General features: G+C 38.8%; 1 protein-coding gene across 6 annotated transcripts in view; it reads right to left on the bottom strand.

The window, feature by feature from the left end:
* NALCN (sodium leak channel, non-selective) overlaps positions 1-24,162 on the bottom strand; it is a 269,461-nt gene that overhangs the window by 31,204 nt on the left and 214,095 nt on the right. For 3 of the 6 annotated variants that reach the window (XM_084880254.1, XM_084880256.1, XM_084880259.1), the window contains 10 exons: positions 20,908-21,009; positions 20,454-20,523; positions 18,268-18,359; positions 18,057-18,179; positions 15,787-15,843; positions 15,424-15,598; positions 15,202-15,333; positions 13,381-13,548; positions 11,578-11,682; positions 7,534-7,640 (listed from right to left, as the gene is read on the bottom strand). In XM_084880254.1, coding sequence (XP_084736380.1) covers positions 7,534-7,640; positions 11,578-11,682; positions 13,381-13,548; positions 15,202-15,333; positions 15,424-15,598; positions 15,787-15,843; positions 18,057-18,179; positions 18,268-18,359; positions 20,454-20,523; positions 20,908-21,009 — 1,131 coding nt within the window. The remainder of the gene's footprint in view (positions 1-7,533; positions 7,641-11,577; positions 11,683-13,380; positions 13,549-15,201; positions 15,334-15,423; positions 15,599-15,786; positions 15,844-18,056; positions 18,180-18,267; positions 18,360-20,453; positions 20,524-20,907; positions 21,010-24,162) is intronic. The other 3 variants (XM_084880255.1, XM_084880258.1, XM_084880257.1) reach the window with 2 other exon arrangements.

Raw genomic sequence — 24,162 nt, 5'->3', positions numbered from 1 at the left:
AATATAATTGTGTAATTAATTATTAGGTAATGATGGGGTACTCTCAGTTGAAGACAACAAAATGCTACACAACTTTGAGTTCTAGCTCCAGAGGATCTGGCTTGTCCTGATTATACTGAGGACTGGAATACACGTTCCAGTTAGAAACTGCATAGGAGATTCTCAAAGGGGCATTGGAGTATGGGTAGGAATTTTGAAATTGTTTTGTTTTGTTTTAAATATATTTTATTGATTTTTTATAGAGAGGAAGAGAGAGGGATAGTTAGAAACATTGATGAGAGAGAATCATGGATCAGCTGCCTCTTGCACACCCCCTACTGGGGATGTGCCCACAACCAACTTACATGCCCTTGACCGGAATCGAACCTTGGACCTTTGGGTCGGCAGGCCGACGCTCTATCTATTGAGCCAAACCAGTTTCAGCTGAAATTGATTTTTAATTGGAAATCTTTCTAATGGCATAAATTACAATTCAGAAAATGTAAAAAGAGTTGGAATTTGGCCACTTTATTTCGTTCTGTGTCCTCAAGTGAACATCATCACACTGTGAAGTAGCGACAGATCACTGAGAAGACATGGTGTGTTTGCTCATAGACGCTGTTTCTAGATCACTCTCTCCCACTTGGATTTTTTTCTCTCTCACAAACGCTGATGTTCTCAACGGATACTTCCCGTGTTCCCAGTGCACAGTATGCTGCTACACCCACAGCACATTCCCGATTTCAAAACATTGTGGCCTCACTACATTTTTCAGGGTGGGAAGATGTCTTATTTCTTGTTTTCTGACATGTTTTATACTTTTTTTTCCTTTGCAGTTACGAAAGTGATCTTTTCTATTCTATTACATTTCCCTTAGTCATTACAGGTCTGAGCTATAACTTTTGTTGCTCATAGAAAATTGAAGAGATTTTTCTATTTTCCCCTTTCCAGAGGCTATTTTAAGTAGTTGAAAGATTTAGAACATTGGTCGGAAAACTCATCAATCAACAGAGCCAAATATCAACGGTACAACGATTGAAATTTCTTTTGAGAGCCAAATTTTTAAAACTTAAACTTCTTCTAACACCACTTCAAAATAGACTCGCCAAGGCTGTGGCATTTTGTGGAAGAGCCACGCTCAAGGGGCCAAAGAGCCGCATGTGGCTCACGAGCCACAGTTTGCCGACCACAAATTTAGACAACCACACACTGAAAAATCAGGACTATCACTACATTTCTTGAATTTGATGGAGAATTGAGCTCAGGATTATTGGAGAGAGTAGGCCTACTGAAATTTATTTAAATTATATTTTGATATTTTTCTCCCCTGCTAGCTCATTTATCAAAATGTAACTCTCACAAAAGGTAACTCACTTCGGAGCAATCTGGTTTAGCACTTTTTGTACCACCATTTTTTTTTTTAAAGCAACAGAACAATCATGGGATGTATCCTTGTATAAGTTCTTTTTTAAATACTAAATAGATGGGAATCTAATAAGAAAATATAAAACTGAAACTGACTTGCTCCTAAAGGTTTAAGGCTATTTGGTAGAAAATGTTTTCTATATAGTGCAAGAGCACTACTCACAAATTCATATTCTAAGATTCTGATTTATATTTTTAGTATGAAGTTAAAAACATATTCTCTTGGATTTTTCCAACAACTTTTCCTTTGGGAGTTTCAATTTAAGGTAATATATTTTAGAGGAGGCAGAAACTGTAAGGATTCTACAAATGCCACCATTTTCTCAAATAAAGATTTTTTTAAACCAACTAAGCCAGTTCTCAGATCTGATGTTAAACTTTCTTCCTCATCCATCCACCCCACACAGTGATATTTACTTATTTGTTTGTTTGCTTTTTTATTTATCAGTTGAATTTATTGGGCTGACATTGGTTAATGAAATTATACAGTTTTCAGGTACACAATTCTATAATCCATCGTCTGTACACTGTTTTGTGTGTTTAGCCCTCAAGTCAAGTGTTCTTTCCCACCATTTATCCCTCCTTTACCTTCTTCTACCTCTTCCACCCCCTTTCCTCTGTAAAGTGGTGTTTCGTTTTGTTTTAGCTGAATTTGCAGCAATCAAAACTACTTTTAAAAGTAGAGTGTGTTAAAAATAGACTTTTAGGTTAAATCAAGAAAAAGAAAACAGAAGATCATAGACTTAAATAGTTGGAAGAATATATCACATTTAAAAGATAAGAAAAATAAGTATTTCTCAGCTTTAGTCATTTAAAATATTTGTATATTCTTTGTTCACGTATTTAAAATTGGAAAGATTAAAACTTTACCTACAACCACAGAGGACTTCAATAAATCCCAATCTTCATCCATTACTGTCATTATACCTGTAGCTCTTCCTTGATTTGGAAGGTTGTTTGAATATCATCTTTCCAGGTTAACTTTTAAAGATTACAATCTTATTTATTTAAAAAAATATATTTTATTGATTTTTTACAGAGAGGAGGAGAGAGGGATACAGAGCTAGAAACATCGATGAGAGAGAATCATCGATCGGCTGCCTCTTGCACACCTCCCACTGGAGATGTGCCTGCAACCAAGGTACATGCCCTTGACTGGAATCGAACCCGGGACCTTTCAGTCCCCAGGCTGACACTCTATCCACTGAGCCAAACCGGTTTTGGCACAATCTTATTTATCTAATTCAGAAAACTAGGACATTGGTTCTGACCTCACAATTTGGTCAGTCTTTTACCTTCCAATGAAAAGTGCCCCAAGGTCCCCAAGATCATGATAAGGAGAGTTTCCCTTCTCTGGGAAGACGGGACATGATGGGGGAAGAAACTTAGCTTCTACCCTTGGGTGTGAAAATAGAGAGGATGACCTTATCCTAAATGGCCCTCTATGTCTTACAACTCTGCAATCTAGTCTAAAAAGTCAGAACCTTCTTGTATGTTCTAGAATATACTGATTTATTTATTTATTTATTTATTTATTTTGCCTGACATTTTGGCAATAGCAATTTGGGTTTCCTCAGTTTGAAACACCTAACCTCGGCTGAGCCCCTTCCGATCACCTGCCCATGACTCTTCCTCTTTTCAGCAGCCTAATGCCTATTCGTCCTTCAAAAGTTAACTGAGTGTCTTCTCCTCTGGGTCCTTCATCCTGGTCCCGTTATAGTTGGGTACCGTGCTTCTCCTGTGTGTGCACCACTGCACCCTTTGCCTACTGTATCCTATCCTGGCCAATATACCAGGAAGCTACAGAAACGTACACCTCCAGCCTTTCCCTGGACAGGTATCTTCCAATATTCTGGAAGGGGCCCACAGCAATGAATTCACCTGGCCCTATGTTTTTATTAAACTTACAAGAATAGGTAGTTTTATATTCTTTTTCTTAAAGATTGTTCCCAAATTGTTTGTAGAAGATTAAAATTCTACAAAAATTTGATCTTCTGCCTAGACTGTATGACAGTGTAACTTAAAATTACCTAGAGGTAAGCTTTCAGGTGAGCTTCAAGTGAGCTTAGGGGCTTATTTATGTAGCACCAAAGCCCTTAGCATATTATAGTAAATTACTTATAATTTTCTTTTTTGTTCTCCACTAGACTTCAAGCTCCTGGGGGTCAGGGGCCATAGCTTGTCCCCAGTGATGCCATAATACCTGGTGAATAGTAAGCACTTAATAAATGCACTTATTATGAAACTGAGTACTTTGTTGATTTTTCTCTCATAAATTACAGTTTGATATATCAAAGACTTCTGATGAAAATAAAATACACAGTATTTAAATATATGGTATGTTTAATCCTTTTTAGCAATGTAATTTTTATCTCATCAAGTCTGAGTGGTTCCAAAGGAAATGAATGTATTCATCTGAAGAGAAAATACAGAAACCAGACTATCTCCTGAATTAGATAGTGCATATTGATGTCCTAATTATAATTATCAAAGTATTCCTCTAGGCCAATTTCCAGATAAAAGTTATTTTCTTAATCCTAAATTAGTCAATACAAAATTACAAAATTTTCAGCTGTTAATTCTTGGTGAACTTATTAAAGAAGGAAAATGTAAAAATTAGCTGGTTACAGCTAACATTTATTTGATGGAAGATTTCATTGTCCCTAAAATTAATCCAAGTCACAATTTTACAAAAAAATGGATGATGTTCAAATGATACCTCTTTACCATTTATGCTTTTAAAGTGTCATTGAACTTGAAACCCCTAATAAGTTACATAAGACATTCCATTTCAATTAACTCTGACTTTAAAAATCATAGGTAGACGATTTTATGAAACAGAGTTGAATAACATAGGGCACAACTGGAAAAAAAAACTTTGCTTTTCTCCCAATACAGCTTTGTAGTATGTCCTAGCTCCCTTCCTGACATTTTGGGGAGGGGATCAGCCTCATCCTAAAAAGTCCACTGTTTTACATCCAACCTTGGCTGTCTTAACCTTGTGCAAGGATCCCAACCTCAGCAGCTCAGCCTGATCAGTGGTTTGAGGAGGGAAGAAGAGCGTTCACTCCTCCTCTTCAGGTTGCCATCTGGTTCTTCTAAGACTGGAGTTAGAGAAATGGAGTGTGTATTTTATGCTACTATACTCTGGCCATTGGCGCTCTTGTCACAGCAGCTGTTATTCTTTATCTTGTGTATTTATGTGTTCCTCAGAAACTCTGTTATATTAACCATGTTTCTAGCTCCTGTAAACGTGACCCTTTACCATCTGCCCTACATACATATGCAGGACACACTTTGTTTTGGACATCCTGATAAAACACCCGAGTCATCCTGCCTCCCTCAGCACCCTCTTTCCAACCTTGGGAGGAGTCCTTTCTAGGGTGTGCTTTTCAAATACAAACCAGTCAGCCAAGAGTCCATACCCTCAACCGCCTCCGATATGAGGCTTTCACACTCTGGGCCACTGTATACCTGCCCTAATCATGCCAGGGCCAGGTACCAGGTCAAGAGGACAGTCCCTAGGCTCCAGAGCCCACTGAAATGATTCAACTAGCCAATCCTACACCTCACTTCCCTGCCTCATTTTCCTTCCCAGAGAAACAAACAAACAAACAAACAAACAAACAAACAAAGGCTCTTGCCCACAGTGTCTTTTCTTGTGACCAACCCTAGTGCTTCCCTGTGTGGCTCTGTGGTATGGCTTGGCCCTTCCTCTTGGGAGCTATGAGCAACTAGCTATCTTTTCAATGGTAATTGATTGTCTCTTGATCTGTTGGCCTTACTATACCTCAAATTTTCTATTAGAACACTATACCTAAAAACACTCCCAATTGAGGATGCCCCATTGTGCCATTCCTGCTCTGAAGGTAGCCTGTAGGTGATTTTCAGCTCCCACTCCTGGAAACACATGAACAGCCTCTTCTAATAGGGGACCTGCTCCCGAGCACTTAGCCCTTTGCGGTAGGGATCCATGAGGACAGTTCAGATTAGGCAGCCTAAGAAGTGATGACTTGGACCTCCGGGAACATCAGATAACCCCGCCCTGCCAGACAGCGAAGAGCTGCTTGAGCACAAAACCTTGCCAATCTGTGATATCCACTCGCCCTCCCGGGTACTTGATTTGGCTGAGGTGGGAAGCACCTTATTCCATAATAAAGGGAGGAGAGATGCCATAACACTCTACTGAGTTCATCCACTTCATGAGGACATCTATGAGTGCAGTGTTTTGTTTTGCATGATCTGGGTGATGGAGGCGGGTAAATTTTAGTAAGTTCTGCTGGGATTGCCTAGTGGTGCTCTTTAGAATATAATAATTTATCTCCTATTAACCTCAGCTTTGAGGCTTTAGCCAAAATTCCAAAACAGTAGGGAAAAAAAATCCCATTTGATGTACTGGTTTAAATAAATTATTTATGGTATAATAATTAGTTTTCATCTCACAAAAAATGTTTTATGCTTCCTTAATTTTTTATTTTAATGTAAATGAGACTGATTTTCTAGTTAGCACTGGGATAAGGATAGTTTTATGGATATATATATATATATATATATATATATATATATATATATATATATATAAAATGGTGGGGCCCACAGCCATAAGATGGCAGCACCCAGTCCCTTCAGCCCCGCTGGGGCAGCAGGCTCGTGACTAGGCCCTGGGGGCTGGCCTGGCCACTCTGTATGCCTGCCTCTGGAGTCCCACAGTCCTCTCAGCCCCCCAGCTTCCCAGGGCCGGCCCAAGGCACAGGAAAACATCGGATGTTGGCTACACAGCTGCCAAAGGCTGGCCCAAGGTGCAGGCAAGGCTCGGATAACAGCCGACCAGCAATACCTGAGGCGCAGGCATGCCTCGGATGGAAGCTGCCCTGCTGACACCTGAGATACAGGCAAGCCTCGGATGTTGGCTACCAGCTACCCAGGGCCGGTCTGAGGTGCAGGCAAGCCTCGGATGGTGGCTGCCCAGCCACCCAGGGCCGCTCAAGGTAACCAGAGCCGGCTGAGGCTTGAGCTGCCAGCAGTGGCAGCAGCAGAGGTGTGATGGGGGCACTGCCTTCCCCAGATTGCTGGGTTGCCTCCTGCCCCTGAGGGCTCTCAGACTGTGAGAGGGGGAAAGTCAGGTTGAGGGATCCCCCTCCAGTGCATGAATTTTCATGCACCAGGCCTCTAGTATACTATATATATGTTAATGAATCCACAAATCCAAAATTGATTTATTTTTAAATAACTCTTTTGTATTGAAAAACAACCCAATATAGATTGCATTGCATTGTTTATAAAAGTGAATTTAATTTAGAGAAATGCCAAATCTGTAACTATAAGTCCTAGGGGTACTAATGGGTGAAATGCTATTCCTTTTAAAGAGTTTTACATTTAGTTGATTGTGACAAAAGCAAAGTAGTTGCTGTTCTTAACTCATTATTCTAAAAGGTAAAATGAAACAAACAAACAAACAAAAAAACAACAAAAAAAAAATACAGGACAAATGCAGTTGATAGAACACTTAGTTCATCCATGAAGCAGGCTGAGATATTTCATTCATGGTCATCAATAAAATGGACTAGGCTCTTCCATCTTTGATGTAAATGCTTTGAAAAATTATTTCCAAAGAAAGATAAATTGTGTTATTGATTACTCCTATCTAGAGTTTCAATGATGAAAATCCTTCACTATCAATGGGCTTTGAAATTGAAATAGCTTTATGATTTAGGTAGGCTTCCTCACAACCATAATGAGGACATCAGATCTTACCTTAAAGATATACATTCAGGTGAGTTTTAGTTTTAATTTAATTAAAATTTAAAATTAATTTTAAAAATTAAATTTAAATTTGACTAAAAATTGGATTGAAAAAAATTTAATCTCACAAATTTTGAAACTTTATGAATCCAGATACAAACTTTTAAAATACTGGAAAAATATTGCAGTGATATTTTACTAGTTTCATGAAGCAATGGGGGACTCAGGATACTCATATTTACAGTAACTTTATATTCTGTTGTAATTCATTGCTTTTCCTTGGAAGTACTTTCACATCTCTATCAGAGTTACTCTTAGTTTTATACCCTATTATACTGATTTAAAACCTTATAGCATTCTTAGGGATGTTTTTTTCTGATATCTTACCAAACACGTGGCACCCAAAATCCAGGTTTTTTCTCTCCAGGTCTTAATTTTAAATTTAGGTTCTTGGACACACTTACATTAATTCTGAATATGCCATTGCAATCTTCCTAAAATAGAAAAAAGAGAAAGAGAAATGAAGGAGGAAACTTAATCAGAAGAGGAACTCAGAAAAGACGAAAGATAATAAGTACATTTTAGATAGAGTCACAAAGATCTTTGTTTGACAAAAGTGATATGGATAGCTAACCCCAAATAGTAACAAAGACTGCAGAGATGAGTGGTGAAAGTTGATGCTGAAAACATTAGTAAATGGGCAAGATATATGATTAAACATTCCTTCAAGGAAGATGTATAAATGGCCAGTGAGCACATGGAAAGATGCTCAGCATCATTAGCCATCAAGTAAATGAAAATCGAAATCACAGTGAGATACCACTAATACCTGCTCAGAAGGCTATAATAAAAACAATTAACAACAAGCTTTGACAAAGATTTGCAGAATTGAAATCCTCATACTAGAACCTTCATACACCGCTGGTGGGAATGCAAAATGGTGCAGCCATTTTAGAAAATAGTGTGGCAGTTTATCAAATGCCCAAACAAAGGGTTACCTAAAACCTAGAAATTCTACTTCTAGGTATCTATCTATTCAAGAGAAATAAAAACACGACAATAACAACAAAATACATACACATCAAAATTTATACATGAATGATTATGTCACTATTATGATAAACTAGAGGCCCAGTGCATAAATGTGTACACCATTGGGGTCCCTCGGCCTGATTTGTGCCCTCTTGCAATCCGGGACCCTTCAGGGGATGTCAGGGAGCTGGTTTTGGCTCAATTTCCAAAGGCCAGGTCTCTGAGGATCTCTTCCTAAAGTATATATTTCTGGCCTGTTTTTCAGTTCATTTTGGCATGAGAGGGAAGTGAATGGGTGGGTTAGGTTCTTTACATAAGTTAACTCATTTAATCTTTATAATATCACTATGTGAGAAGTGCTATACAGGAGCAAAAAGGTTCAGAGGGATTAAGCGATTAGAACAAGTAACCATACCTACATTCTGCCTTCTCTGCTTGGAGGAGTCTTTCCTGTTAGAATCCTCCCTCTCCTTAAAGCCTCACAGCACAGCGCCCGCAGGCGGAAGCACTACTTCCCATACTTGAAAGACTGCACATTACTTTCACTTCTCATGTGCTCTTTCAAATTATGACTTTATGTTACATGGGTTACACATGAAACATACATTCTGGTTGGGCAGAAAATGCTGCGAAGCAGGGGCAACGACTTACACATTTTTCCAACCCTACTTTCATTAATCATGGTGCTTTGCACATAACTGATATTTAATAACTAAACATCAAAAGGTATTCTCAGAATTTGTTTACAGGGTTTTGGTGACTAAGTTCTGGGCTCCATATCTCTACCTAAAGTGGTGCCAATATTTCTGCTGTCAAGTTTTAAGAAAAAGGAACTGAGGGAGGGAGTGTTTAGACAGGCTTCCTAGAAAATAAAGCCATTCTCTCAATTGAAAACACAGCACTAACAGCTCTAAGCTTTCCTAACTTTAAACATTAGGTATATGACTCAAATACTGGGGTATTTAGTTTCCATTTCCCCTTCTTTTAAAAAGATACACTAAAGTTTCAAGGTAGACCTGGAGTTCCTTTCCTCCATCTGGTCTCCTTGGCCTTGGACTCCTATATCAGGACTAGGAAAAACCTGTCCCAATGTAAAGACCACATCTCACTACACCAATTTTTCCCCCTATCATTCTGCTGTCAATGATGGCTAAGTGTTCTTAGGCTTTCTTTTAAAAAAATATATTTTATTGATTTTTTACAGAGAGGAAGAGAGAGGGATAGAGAGTTAGAAACATCGATAAGAGAGAATCATCGATCAGATGCCTCTTGCACACCCCCTACTGGGGATATGCCTGTAACCAAAGTACATGCCTTGACCAGAATCGAACCTGGGACCCTTCAGTCTGCAGGCTGGCACTCTATCCACTGAGCCAAACCAGTTTTGGCTTAGGCTTTCTTTATGAGCCCACTGCTGATGCCTCATTGCTCTGAGAAGAGGATAAATGCATCATGATATTTGTGTGTTTTCCACTGTGTGCTCTCTGTCTCCTATCCAAGTAAGCATCAATCTTCAGCTTGGGCTGGGAATGAGTAGATAACATAAAACCACACTGCACTTAGGCTATTATTAATATACTGAGTCATCAAGGTTCCCAGTAGGCTTCATTCTGAAGTGTTGTTATTCTCTTTTTGGCGTCTCTTCAGTATGGATTTAAAATAACCCTACTTTCCTCATGCAAGCTTATGGACTAATGAATCAGTTCCGTATGATTTCCTTCATTAGCTAATTTGGTACACCAGGACATTTATAGCAGGTTCCTTGTTATTGCTTCTCAGGCTTACCCTCTGTGGAGGGCAGCTAAAGGAGGCAGTGACTTAGGTGTGCCTTGTGCAACAACACAAGGTCTGCCCAACTTAAGTATGTTTCTTCTGCCCTGCCGCTTCCTGAAATCTCATTATGAATATACTCAACAATGAATATTGACTGCACAAAGATGTTATCTGTATTTTATTCCAATTAGACAGGTAATAATTTTTATAATGAGAAGCCCAAAAATAATTTTTATAATTAGAAGACTTTTCAAGTGGATATAAACTCTATATTAGATAATCATAATTGCTGGAGATATGTATTGTAATTCAACTCTATTAATCCATCAGAAACATGCATTTTAATGGACTCAGAGCATTATTTTACCTTAATGAATGAGTACATACTTTTGCTAGTTGTTTTTTTAAAATATATTTTATTGATTTTTTTTACAGAGAGGGAGAGGGATAGAGAGCTAGAAACATCGTTGAGAGAGAAACATTGATCAGCCACCTCCTGTACACCCCATACTGGGAATGTGCCCACAACCAAGGTAAATGACCTTGACCAGAATCAAACCTGGGACCCTTCAGTCTGCAGACCGACGCTCTATCCACTGAGCCAAACCAGTTAGGGCCATACTTTTGCTAGTTTATACATTTGCAGTACTTGTTCACTTCATTATTCTACTCATAATTTTGGGAAGAATTCTAAAAGATTGAGGCATTGGGTAGTACAGTAGAGATTGGCAATTATTAACCAAAATCTGTCCCTTTTTTTCCCATAGGAGACACCACTGAGCTACATATTGCAGTCCTCCTTCCAGTCTGGTGAGGCTGTGCTCTTCCCAGTGGAACATGGATTGAAGTGAGGTGTGCTGCTTCTAAGCTCTGCCTTCTCAGACAGAGATGGTTCTTTATTCATATGAGCCAGCTAAATGGAGAAGACTTGAAAACAGCAAAGGGTGAGGACACAAAACAGAAGGAAATTGAATGCCGGAAAGGTCATTTGGAGGAGAGCTCTCCAATTTACCCAAGATGCAATATATTCATTTCATATGTTTCATTACTGAAATATTGGGGTTGCTCCAGCCGTTAGCCTTCTCTTACTGACATTGACCAAAGGAAGAAGCATTAGCGAAGTATTCCAAGCTTGGGTCTTTGTTAGTTGTCTTAATTCTGGGCAAATAAGAGCTAATGTAAGGCCTTGACTTTTCAATGGGGAGAATGCTGGAGTGCAGAAGGATTATACAGGGGACGTGACAGTGAGACTTCGCCTTTCGTACTTTGGGGTGGGGAGGCTGTTTGTTGATATGAGTGTCATGTGACAACAGAGGCAGGATTAAGTTCAGAAAGATTCAAAAGAGTCCAACATATGGAATCTTGGGTGACTATGCAGAAGACGACCACAGTAGATTGACAGTGGAATAGGAGGGAAGAGTAGAATTCCCTAAAATGTGCTTTTAACCTTACAGAGCTTTGTTAGCTGGAAAAGGCATACTACATGTTATAAGCCAAAGGAGTTCATGGGAAGAGAATTATTAAGAGTTTTGTCAGGGGGCTGTCAAAGTCGCCTCAGCACATGCTTACCACGGGATGATAAACTACCTTAATTTTTATTCCAAAAGATAGAAAGGAGTATCTTACCCTTCTAATAATGTTGGGGTCATTGCACTTTGCCAGTTTTCCAGCAAAAAGCTGAACTCCAAAGCTTGCAAAAACAAGCATTAATGTCAACAAAAGAATGGAGACCTGAAAGAAATTGGTGAGATATAAAAGCTCTCAGTAAGACTTTAAACAGTACATTTGGTTTGAACAGCAATATGAACAGAACTTTTCTGATACCATTTGTATAAAATTCATGATCTTTTGATGATATTTTTTAACTTCTCCAGCACAGGTCATTCAATTAGCCTTACTGGAATGTTAAAAGAAGAAAATTAACAAGAGGTTTTGGATTTTCAGAAAACATACAACTTGTAAGAAAATGGGCTGAGGTATGTTGATATGACTTAGATTTTCCTGATTTTAGTCAACACTTTTTATTTCTATTTTATTGAATGGAACAAATAAACATGTTTAAATAATTATATTTCTTCATTTTCTTAAAATGGATTAATATTTCTATTAGCAGAACATAAATTAGAGGGGCAGTGGCTTTGCTTTCTTGTGAGCATGAGGACATGTGAATGTGCTACTCACAGGATTCAAGTAATTCAGTCTAAAAAAACACACAAATCTCTTAACTGGCTCAGGCTCCCTCTGCTGGATGGCTATTTTGGTCTCCAAAGAGAAAAGTGGCAAAGGATAAAATACTAAGCACACTATTGATCTGTACTGATTGAATAACCTAAAATATACCTTAAGTATACTAAAATTGCACAGAAACATCACCAGGACAAAGACACACATAGATTCTCTTCTAAAAATCTATTAAGGGTCAAAGATACGCCACATTAGCCATCAGGCAATATTCTGTTTTTCTTCAGTTCTAACTGTGTAAAAGCCAAGATTTTATGGCTTTGTGACAAAGAAAATATGGAATTTTAAACACATATTTAAAAAAAAGTGTTAGCAACTCCATGCCTATAGTAATAGTCCAACATGTCTGTAAAACACCTTAGGATAAAATGCAACTAAAGCTGCTCTCTTACCATAGGTATGTTTCTAGAAAGCAAGCTATGAAGTAGGCTTGTGGGAATGCATTCATGTTTTTCATGCTCAAGCAGAACTCATCAGTAATAATAAGAATCTTTTGATCACTCCTGTAACAGATTGTGAGCAATGAGTCTCTTACTCATGATTTTATCTGCCGCCCTGCTCTTAAAAGACCCTAAATCAGTGTTTACTCAAGTAAAAAGAATGTTTTCCCCCTCAATCACATTTGGAAGTATTCATTACTGTATATTTAGGTTAGAGTACAGTATATTTGTACGTTTCTTTTTTTGTGGGTTGTTTGATTAACATTCTAGAGATCAGAGATAAATTCTATTGCTATATGCTTTAGGTGACACATTAAGTAAAATTGTGAACTCAAATGTGTTAATTCCTAATATAATTTTGTGAAGTAGATGGTGTTGAATCTTTTTAACCTTAATTTCCAGATGGGGAAACTAAAACCCAGAGTAGAAATTAGGGCCAACAGTTAGGAATGGAAGTGTCAGCAAATACTGTCTTTGGATTCTTCTCTCATTGTCATTTCCAGAGAGCTTCTCTTTATCTTAGGTAAAAAAAAAAATGTTTGCTGAATGAAATATATTAATAAGGCAGAAGCATTTGGGGGTAAAGTTTATGAATGTGTATTGTGCTTTGTTAGTGCTCTTATAATCTTCTGACCAAAAACTAAAATTGTAGATTTCACCTTGACAAGCAAGACTCACTTTATCCTCTTGTTAGCTACATTGCAGAGGTGGACTCTGTGCACTGGGAAGGAAGTTAATTGTAACATACCAAAAAAATTTCCTTGAAGCCACTGAAAAGCTCTCGAACCACTTTCCTCATCTGTGGCACCAGTTTGAATATCCGCAGCGGCCTTAGGCACCGAAGCACCATGAGGAGCTGAGCTCCTGATTCAGCAGGCACATTTTGAGGCATCCAACAAAGAAATATCAAGCTCACCTAGAGGGGGAAAAAAATCATCTCTTAAATTTATACAATTTATCCTCCACTGTGTACATTTTCTGAGAGCCAACTGACTACAACTATCCCTCAGGCGAGACTCCCATGTGTTATATGGGACACACATTCACCCAGTGACTACGCAGTCTCTTCACTCTAAACCACATGTGTCAAACACAAGGCCCGCGGGCCAAATCCAGCCCGCCAGGCCTTGCAATGTGGCCCGCACCGCGCTGTCATCACTGCACTCCGCTGTCAGTTTATGACATTGTCAGTTTATGACTGTTCAGTAAACCATTCAGCCCGCGATTTAGGCTGGATTTTAGATTTTGGCCCCTTCTCTGATTGAGTTCGACACCCCTACTCTAAACTATGAACCCAATCTAGACCCAAGCAACCCTAAAGCAAAGCCATCAGGCATATGCAGGAACGGAACAGGATGCCACCACGGGTGTGCAGCAGTGCACTCTGCCCCTTCCCTTACTGACACACTGGAGGCTCCCCTGATGTCAGCAGGATTGAAATTCCTTTGATCAAAGAGACTAAACCTCATTCATGACCTACTACTATTTTATTAACTACCTAAACAAGTTGCACTTAAGGGTCACAGTTCTCCTTGCTGTGCTGAAAAAGACATTGATTTTATACCTTCTTGGACATAAAGAGAAAAAAAAAAATTCTTTGAGTTGTTTCCTATGGTTTCTCAAATTAGTTTAACCAAACAGTTGAATGGTCTTTCCAAGCCAGATATTTTGTGCTTTAGAATTGGGAGAAGGGTCCAACCACTCTCACTTTAGTTTGTTTTCAGTAGGAAGGCGGCTCATCAATCAATTATATGATGTAGATTTTTTTTTTTTTTTAGTATCAGAGCCACAAGAATTGTGGGGGGGGGGGGGAGGTAAACTAGTTTTGCTATCTTAGACCTTATTAATGCATGTCTTATATGCATACATGAAAGTGGGTGATGTAGTTCCAACCATATCTATGAATCTTTTTAATGTTTTCCATTTAGATTTTTATATATATGCCTCTTGTTCAGCTATAATAGACTTACTAGTACTTAAAAACTCAATTTTGGCCGAAACCGGTTTGGCTCAGTGGATAGAGCATCAGCCTGAGGATTGAAAGGTCCCAGGTTCGATTCCAGTCAAGTGCATGTACCTTAGTTGGGCACATCCCCAGTAGGGGGTGTGCAAGAGGCAGCTGGTTGATGTTTCTCTCTCATTAATGTTTCTAACTCTCTATCTCTCTCCCTCCCTCTCTGTAAAAAAATCAATAAAATACATTAAAAAACAAAAACAAAAACAACTCAGTTTTGGTATCTAAACTTTGGTGTCTCACATATTTCACTCTAGTACCAAGAAAAGCAGGATCGTTTACAAATCCATTATATTTTACATTTAAGAAATAATCAGCCGAAACCGGTTTGGCTCAATGGATAGAGCGTAGGCTTGGGGACTGAAAGGTCCTGTGTTCCATTCCGGTCAAGGGCATGTATCTTGGTTGTGGGCACATCCCCAGTAAGGGGTGTGCAAGAGGCAGCTGATCGATGACTCTCTCTCATCGATGTTTCTAACTCTCTCTTTCCCTTCCTCTCTGTACAAAATCAATAAAATATGATATATTAAAAAAAAGAAATAATCAAAGACTTACAAGATATATAAATATGTCCATTACTCCACCAAAGTCCCTGATGACAGCAGTTGGAGTGAAAAATAAGCCATCTGCCATAATCTTCAGGTTAAGCTCAATGCTCATGAATATCACAAACACATACTCAGCAATCTGAAATGAGCAAAAGGCAGTTTGATCACAATGAACGGAAAAGCTGCATTCAGTGTCTTGGAGCTGTGGATTAAGATTTAGCAGAGGTACCTGTAAAGTAGGTGCATGCATGACTCTTCGGAAGGGAGATTCGAACATCATGGAAATGCAGGAGCAGATGGTTACGATGATCATGACCCAGTCCAGGTAAGTCACCAATCCCAACAAGTCACTGCCAAAGACCAAACAGAACTGAGGAACACACACAATCCAGTAGAGGCGGCGGCTAAAAGCCAGAAAAGTCACTGCTGTGATTCTAATAATGTGACTGGTACATTTTTATGAATCATCAATTGTCTATTGCATGGCACAACATAGCAAGAAAACAAAAGGCATTTTTAATATTTTAATGCATCATAAAGCAGTACACAGAAACTTCAAATGTGCATGGAAAACATAATTTGTAAAGCTTACTAAAGTTGATGGTACTTTGTATTTTTCACAGCTCCTGTGACAGGATCTGTTTTAGATCTGTAAAAGAGAATAAACATATAAACTTCTGCAATATAGCAATGGTGTTATAAGTTGGCAGCATAGAATTTAGAAACATCTCATCTACCTAAAATATCTTTTTTCCCCTTTGTAAAATGTCCATTATAATATACTAGAGGCTCAATGCATGGAATTCATGCAAGGGTAAGCCCTCGCATCCACCCCAGCTTTGTCTGGAAGGTCGTCCCGCTGTCCAGCCATCTTGTTGATTTGCATATTATACTTTTATTATTAGAGATGGTAACTGTTTTGACTTTGGGAAATAGAGAGAATTAGGTGGAAAAAAGTCAGAAGAGCTTGCAGTTAATACTTATGAAAGTAAAGTTTTATATTTCTCAAAATGTTTAATTTTAGAGTTGATGATTCCATTCAACAATTTCTGACATGGATTTTACAGAATTAAATTTTGGCTTTTCTTTAAAAACATGCATTTAAAATCTTTGCCTTAGCAGTTTGAAGATGTTCCTCATAATTATTTAATTAAATATCTCTAAATTCAACAGAGTTCCTTCACCCTGTATTTAACTGCGATCTTGTGGAGTAATGTATATAGAATTTCTCAGGGAAGGAATCTCTAACTTCTACTTTTTTTGGGGGGGATACAATCTCCAGTAAAGCCCCTAATAGTGTCTGTATGTGTAGTCCCAATTACAACAAAGTAATCTTTGGTTCATATCAGCTGTGTTGCTGACAAGGAGAACTACGTGGCACTAAATGGAGTGGAGAGTTAGTAATTATAGTAATTAGATGTTAACATGAAGGCAGTCAACTGGTTCATTCCAGATGAAAACCCCACTTTGGAACTCATCAAATCAATTTTAAATTGCCAACTTTTTCCTTTACTTTGTGAAAACTCAGGGGAGTTTTTAATGATTATTACTCAGTTATTTGAAGCTGTGAAGATTTTTCTAGAATGGCAGGGAGAACAATGGATTGGTTGTCAGAGAGGGCCATGTACTAGCTGGTGTCCTTGGCAAAGCTCTTAATCTCTGCCGAGGTCTCCTCCAGTCCTGAATGCTATGACAGTGTATTAGTTTCATATGGCTGCTATAACGAAGTACCACAAGCTGAGTGGCTTAAACAAAAGAAGTTCATTTTCTCAGCTCTGGAGGCTAGAAGTTCAAGGTGTCAGTAGGGTTGGTTCCTTATGACATCTGAGAGAAGGCTCTGTCTCAGTTCCCTCTCCTTGGATTGTGGCTGGCCATCTTCTCTTTGTAGATGTAGCTTCCCCTCTTTATGTGGCTGTGTCCAAATGCCCTCCTCATACTGGTCATTTTGGGTGAGAGCCCACTCTAATGACCTCATTTTAATTTAATTACTTCTTTAAAAAGTCCCTATCTCGGTTACATTCTGAGGGCACTGGGGATTAGCACTTCAACACATGAATATTTTTTGGGGTGGACACAATTCAGCTCATAACAGATAGTGAGCATCATATGCTACTGATGGTCAACACAGGAGATCAATTTACGTAAATGATAGCATCAGAGAAATTCCAGCTATAGATGGCAAAGTATTCGTACTTCCTCTAGGACTCTTAATGTCTTCAGGATAATTACTTCAAGTTATGCATGACAAAAGTCCCATGTCACCCACTGGCTGCCTGCTAACAACGGCCTGAGTCATCACAAATGCAGGGGTCTCCAGATTGACCACACTGACCGCCTCTTGATCATTTCTTCCATGTGGGTAGGAATGGAGACACTGGCCAATGGGTTTCCTTCTTGAAACAATTGATAATAGAAACACTCGTCAACTTTCTTTTTACTTTTACATTATTCTAGAAGAAACGGATTGGGGTATTTTGATCATGAAGAAATTACAAATGGGAAAGAAGATGGACGCAATGCTTTTGCCCTGTCATTCAGTCTCCCTTGGTTTCAGGGTTCAAAATAAATGTGGAGCCAAGAACACCGCTACCAACGTGTTGGGGCAGCAGTTAAAAAACGAACAGATGAAAATGGCTAAGTGCTTTCTTAAACGTGAGTCTTATATAAATTTAAACTACTGGCAACCTTTGTTTGTCTTACACTGGGCTGGCCGCTCAGCAAATAGGAACAGCATGATTAATTAGCCCACAGTTTATTTTGTGACCCCATTAGGACTACACGTTTCTTCTCCCCGGTATGACAACCCCACCTGCTGTTTGTACGACCCAGGCCAAACACCTGGCTGAAACGGAGTGTACTTACGCATTGAAGCGTGCCCGGACCACCACCCGGCAGAAGTTTCTGAACCTGTGCTCCCGTCCTACTATGAACAGTGGCTTATCGAAGTACGGGTGGTTCTCCCGCAGCTCCTCTTCTTGCACTTTCCTGGAAGGGGACGTTGATGGGAAAGTAAGGCTAAGGGAATGCTGGCTCTTCCAAAGCGAGAAACAAGAAACAGCGAGGCACCCTGTACCTTTTCATTTCTGCTTGCTCCTTTTTTTCTTGGATCATCTTTATTTCACTGTCTTCTCTTTGTGCATTCCTGTACCTCACTGTATTGGAATGCTAGAAATAAATGAAAAGGAGTATATCAAAATGGATGATATTTTTGAAGACCACCCCAAAACCATCATTTTATAAAGACCTTTACTTTGCATATATTTTAATGGCCATGGTCATCTTAGCAAGGGTGTTTTTTTTTTATTCCAAATGATTTTTTTTTCTAATAAAAACTTTTATTGAGAATCAATTAGGTATCAGGTAATCTTCTGGTGCTGGGAATATGGCAAAATGGCAAAAACAAACACACAAACAAAAAAAAAAATCTAAATATGACAAGACAGACCCTGGTCTTCTGGGGCTAATGTTCTAATAATCAGGGATAAATAAACAAACCAAAATTAGATCAAAACAAGTAAGAATGTTAGAAAAGATTAAGCATTTTGGTAAAAAACAAAGGGGAATAAAGCATGCTAGAAGCATCCAAGTTTAAATAAACAGGTCGGAGCAGGCCTCAATAAGAAGCTGTTACTTTGAGCAAATACTAGAAGGATGCAGGCCACTGGATTTTTGCAGAAATGAATTCTTCCTGGGGAGTGAATGGGTCTGCATATGGAAAAGCCAGGATGCCAGTGTGGGTGGAAAGCAAGCAGCAGAGTTGGAGATGAGGCCAGAGGGCTGTGTGTTTGGGGAGCAGATCATGAAGCACAATGACTCTGATTTTCACCCCTGTGGGAGATATAGAGCCTCCGCTCAGATAACTTGGTAACATCGTATAGACAGTAGTGCCTACCTTGAGTTGTTTTTCTCTTCTATTATTCTATCAAGTGAAAGAGATGAAACTCTCTATGTAAATTGCTTTTATTATGGAGGACAGATTTCTTATAATAAGTAGAATTCCCCCTGACCTTTTGCTATGGAGAAGACAGGAGGTAGGTTTTTGTTTTATATCTATGTAGAAAATATAAAAAAAGATCTTTGAAGAAGAAATAAGCGTTTGCAATTGAGATATTTCAGACAGAGCCTTTTGTTGTATATATTTAAATATGTATTTTCAAAGCCATGTTCTAATTTGATTTTGGTGTGTACTGTGCATTTCTAATGAAATCCATGAAAGGAAAGTCCTCGGAATAGTGTTGCCTCTCTGAATTTTCACCTAGAAATTTTCCCCATGCACTATGGTTGATCATAAATTTCAGTATACAGGTCTTGTGTTGGATCTAATCATACTTCCTTCTATGTTGACAATACACTGGATCATATCAGACAGCATTCTGGCTTAAAACATCATGGTGATAACAGATGTTTGCACTAATCAGAACCATGTACCTTCGTAATGGCTATAGCAGGTGTCTCATCTGGGGCTCTGAGCCATGTGGAGGGGTGTACACTGACCATCCTCTAGCAAGTAAGCCCCCAAATCTCCACTTTCCATCCCTTCACACTATTTTATTTTTCTTTACTCAAAGTCAAGCTGTCACAGCACTGAAAAAAGAAATAATAATCACCCAGAAATTATTATATATTTGTTTACTTGTTTATCCTCTTTTTCACTAGACTATAAATGCCTGCAAGCAGAGATGATGTCTTGCTTCCCCTCTAGTCCTCATCCAGAGAACAGGATCTGCATACATATAATGAACACTTGATATATAGTTGGGCCAGTGAATAAAAAAAATGAATAACCTAGGGTCTAAAAGAAAATAAATTATTGGGAAATGTTATGCAATCTTTGACATAAAAAATTCTTTTCGAAATCAAATTTTATTTCCCAGTTTGTAAATCTGGGCTTGGGATCTAGAGTCTAAATATTTGGAATTTAGTAAATAGTCAAAGTTAATCATGTGAATCGTTCCTATCATGTGCTTTGAATGTCTTTAAATTCGGTCAAATGTAACTGATATGTCATTTATTTTTGTGTTGCTATCTTAACAACGACATATAGTTTGTCGGATGTCTGGAATTTTCTATGGTTAATCATATCTTTTCTGTCCCTGCCCATTTAATGTTTGCTGAGTCTCCTGCTTTTCTCTGGTAGTAAATCTTATGGAGATGTGACAATGTGACAGAAAGACTCAGGCACTGGAATCATGTGAGCAGCCATTTAAATACATCTTAAAAGTCAGGTTTCAAAAATCCAAAGCTTTGCTTAGAACTTACATCTTGAGTCAGAGTTTCAAGAGATTTCCCCCTGCTGATCCTCTGGCTGTTGGATCCATGTCTTAGTGATCTAAAACAACCACAACCTATTGGTCAATATATCTCAAGACCAACTTTGGACTTAAGCAATGATCATTATTAAAAAACAAAACAAAAAAACAACAACATTTCTTAAATAAAACAAGCCTATTTCTTTGTATAGCAAAAGCTTTAGTCTATCCAACTACCTTTGATAACATCTGACTGAAATTCGGAATTTGCCTTTGGACATCACCAAGGTAAAGATTTTTGAAAGAACTTTTGACCTTTGGATCTGATTATAAATAATTTCGTTATTGTTACCATCAAGGAGTAGAACCCATGCTATCTGCTAACCAGGGCTGCGAAAGCAAACACTTCCTGCAAACACTCCTTTCCTGGGTTTCTCTGCAGCCTGGTCTCCTGCTGTATTTACCTGCGCTCCTGGCGGATGTGGTGCTGCACACTGAGAATTGACCTTTCCTTTGCCGGCTGCCCCTCAAATGAGCCACTCAGCATGCGCTGTCGAGTGCAAGCTCTAGGAAAAAAAAAAAAAAAAAAAAAAAAAAGGAGCCCAAGATAAATGTGTGATCTGTACACTTGGAATGAATAATACATAACGGGTCATTACTCATTATTTTTAAGGAAACACCAATGATAAGGCAAAATAGAGTAAATAACGCACAATCATAAAGGAAAAGGAGCTTTGGGCTTCCTGTCAAGAATACTTTTACGAAGCAGAGCTGTTTTGGCTATGAAGAGGAGCTGGAAAACAAACAGAAAGCTCTCTCCAGTCTCCCCACCCCCACCCCCACCATGTTGTCCCTCCCCATCACCCAAATAGGAGAGCTTCTATTGGGGTTCTGTGAGTAGGAGGGCCAGCCTGACCAAGATTAATCATGATGTTGGTTTTGAATTTAGACAAGGAGGTTTTCAATAAAGCCCTTGGGGAAGGGTTTGTCCACCCAGGGACGATAGAATATACATTTCAAGATTTTGCAGAACTCTAAGAAAACTGGAAAGCATAAAGTTAGATAGGGGCACACATTAGTATGAACGAGAAGTAACTAAAGCCGAAATTAATACCAAGAGAAACCTCAGTCTGAAGCTTATAGTCCGTCAGTCACCACTTTCTTCGCAACCACAAAACTCCCAAGATTTTTGAAGGTATGCTATCCTTTTCATAGTTGGGTGACTCAACACCTGTGGTGTGAATGATTTGGACAACAAAATTTCTTCTCCAGAAAGCCCTATCCAGCTGAAAATGATAGAAATTCCCTTGACTTAGTCATAAAGTAAAGAGAAATTCAGGGCCTAGGAGAGCTGTGTGCCAGAGACGACACTGTCCCGAGTTAGCGAGTGACCCCTCAGCTCAGTTCCCTAATGGGGAACATGAAGAGAAGGGCTTGATCTCAAAGAAAACTCATGGGCTTACCATACTATGATTTTAGGATATGAAAATCTTATGACACTGTATTTTTTCAACACCTGAACACGTCTACTACTGTCATTGCTTTACATAAACACTCTCATACTTATGTTTCCTAACATGTTACCTGAACTGGCTTTGAACTATATTACTATTTGTCTCAGAGTTATGATCTTTGAGAAAAGATCTGTGTCTGCTTAGATACTTAAAATAGCAGTTTCTGTGATACCATGTGTATATTTAAGTACTTAAAAATGCCTTTGATACCAATGAAAATAATTATGGTGAGTACCTGTGAAAAATCACACAAACACAATGAATGCAGATGCGTTACAGAAAATAAAACTCAAAGAATCACTTTTCTTAGATTAATAAGCAGAAGGAAAACATTAAAATCCAAATAAAATTTTATTAAACAACAAGGATTTATGAGAGTGATATACAGATTCACAGTTTTTGCCCACTAGTCAGTCTAAGGCTGTCTGGGCATTCATGTGGAGGAAGAGTTAGCACTGCATGTACTGACTCCAGGGCCTGAAGGATGTCCAGCACCTGGGGCAGCATAACACACCCACACCTGCTGGGTGTCCTCTGTGAATCTGCTGACATCCTCTTCCTCTGACCCCAAACAAGCAGGTCGCAGTGGAGACCCTTGGCTGTGGGAAGACTCTCCAGCCCCACCCCCCACCATGACATTTCTTCTTTCAACTGCATGGCATCGGTGAAATCGTGGCGAGAAAGCAAGTTCCTTTTCCTCTTCAGCTCAAGATCACTCTCCTCTTTCCCAATGGGTCCAGAGAATTCAGAAAATAGTGCTAAAGTGGGTTGGAGTTTCAGCCATATAACAGTGTGTGAATTGTTGTTCTCTGTATGATTCAGTCATGGGAGAGGTGGGGCTGCTTTTTAGCTCCTCCCTGAAACCTGAGCTTAGTCAGGTTGAGATGGCCACCTAAATGAGCGTAGTATGTAAAACCACTTGCTTTCATTTCCTTTTCCTACCACTTTCTTCTACGTTTATAATGTTTTCTAGTAAAATTTTAAACTAGATAATGAAAAAAGCCCAGTAATTCTGGGCCCATGAAACCATGTAACAGGTGACTTCAGAGTTCTATTGGAGCCAAGCATAAATGTTGGTGGTTTCCTTTCCTCACCGAGAGAATCCTGCCAGGGTCTTCCTGTTCTCTGAGCGGAGGCTGTATTCCCGGGCTCCAAACGTACCCGTACCCATGGAATCTGAGCAAAATGAAGACAGGCAGATAGGGCCAAATTGCCTTGGGGTTAAGAGGTCATCTTTGGTGTTTAAGGCTCGATATGGTCCCCTGTGCCAATCTCACACATCCCAGCACTCCACCTCCGAGGCTGGTGCCAAAGCAAAGGTAAGCAGTCTTCCTCTCCATTTAGGGGTGTTCGTGTTCAGTCTCTTCTTGGATCAAGCGCTCCCATGACTCCCTCTTTCCTCTGAGTATCTTCAATGCTTTCGAACAAGAAAACTCAGTAGGTGCTCAATAAATACTTGTTAAATGAATGAACTTTGAAATTCTGTGAAGATCAACTATTTTAATTTCTTTTTTGATCACTTCATGCTTATCAAGCATGAAAACAATCACAAACAAAACAGCATGTGTTTGAAATAGGCTTTTTAAAGGGAATGTTAAATCATTTTAATTTTATCTCAAGTTGGAATATTCTGCCATCAAAAAATGAGCTGCATACCTACGATAGATAAGATCCTTAGACTGTAATAAAAGAAAATCAGATATTGCTTCCTGCAAGTAGACAATTTGTAAACCTTTATCTACATTCTACATGGAAGCTGTTAAAGGGAGACCCTGTAAGCTGAAATGAGGCTGAGCTGCACTCATTTCAATATCGTAAAAGGGAGATCTGATCTGGTTTCCATGTATCTTGTCGTATAGCAATCTACCACCGCGCCAAAGTACTGAATAACAAAGGAATTTGAGATTTTTAATATTTTACCAATAAGAAATTTGAGGCTTTTAATATGTTACCAATATTTTAGTAAAAGACCTACTCAGCAAAAGTACTGTAAAATTCAATTAAGTTACATTTTGCCACTTAAAACTTTCTATTTAAGTTTAGATGCCTTTTGATCTCACATAAAGATTTTAAAAATATGTTTTCAGGAAGAAAGTGTTCCTTTATATGCTGCCTAGAGTAAAAAGCAAAGGTAATGGCACAGAAAAGAACACACTGATCTTCAGGGATGCTCTCACTTTTCTTAGGGGAAAGATCAATGTAGTC

This window comes from Pipistrellus hanaki (genome assembly GCF_964339955.1).
Source record: "Pipistrellus hanaki genome assembly, chromosome: 3".
Lineage (NCBI taxonomy): Eukaryota > Metazoa > Chordata > Mammalia > Chiroptera > Vespertilionidae > Pipistrellus > Pipistrellus hanaki.
This window is presented reverse-complemented; position numbering and strand designations above follow the sequence as displayed.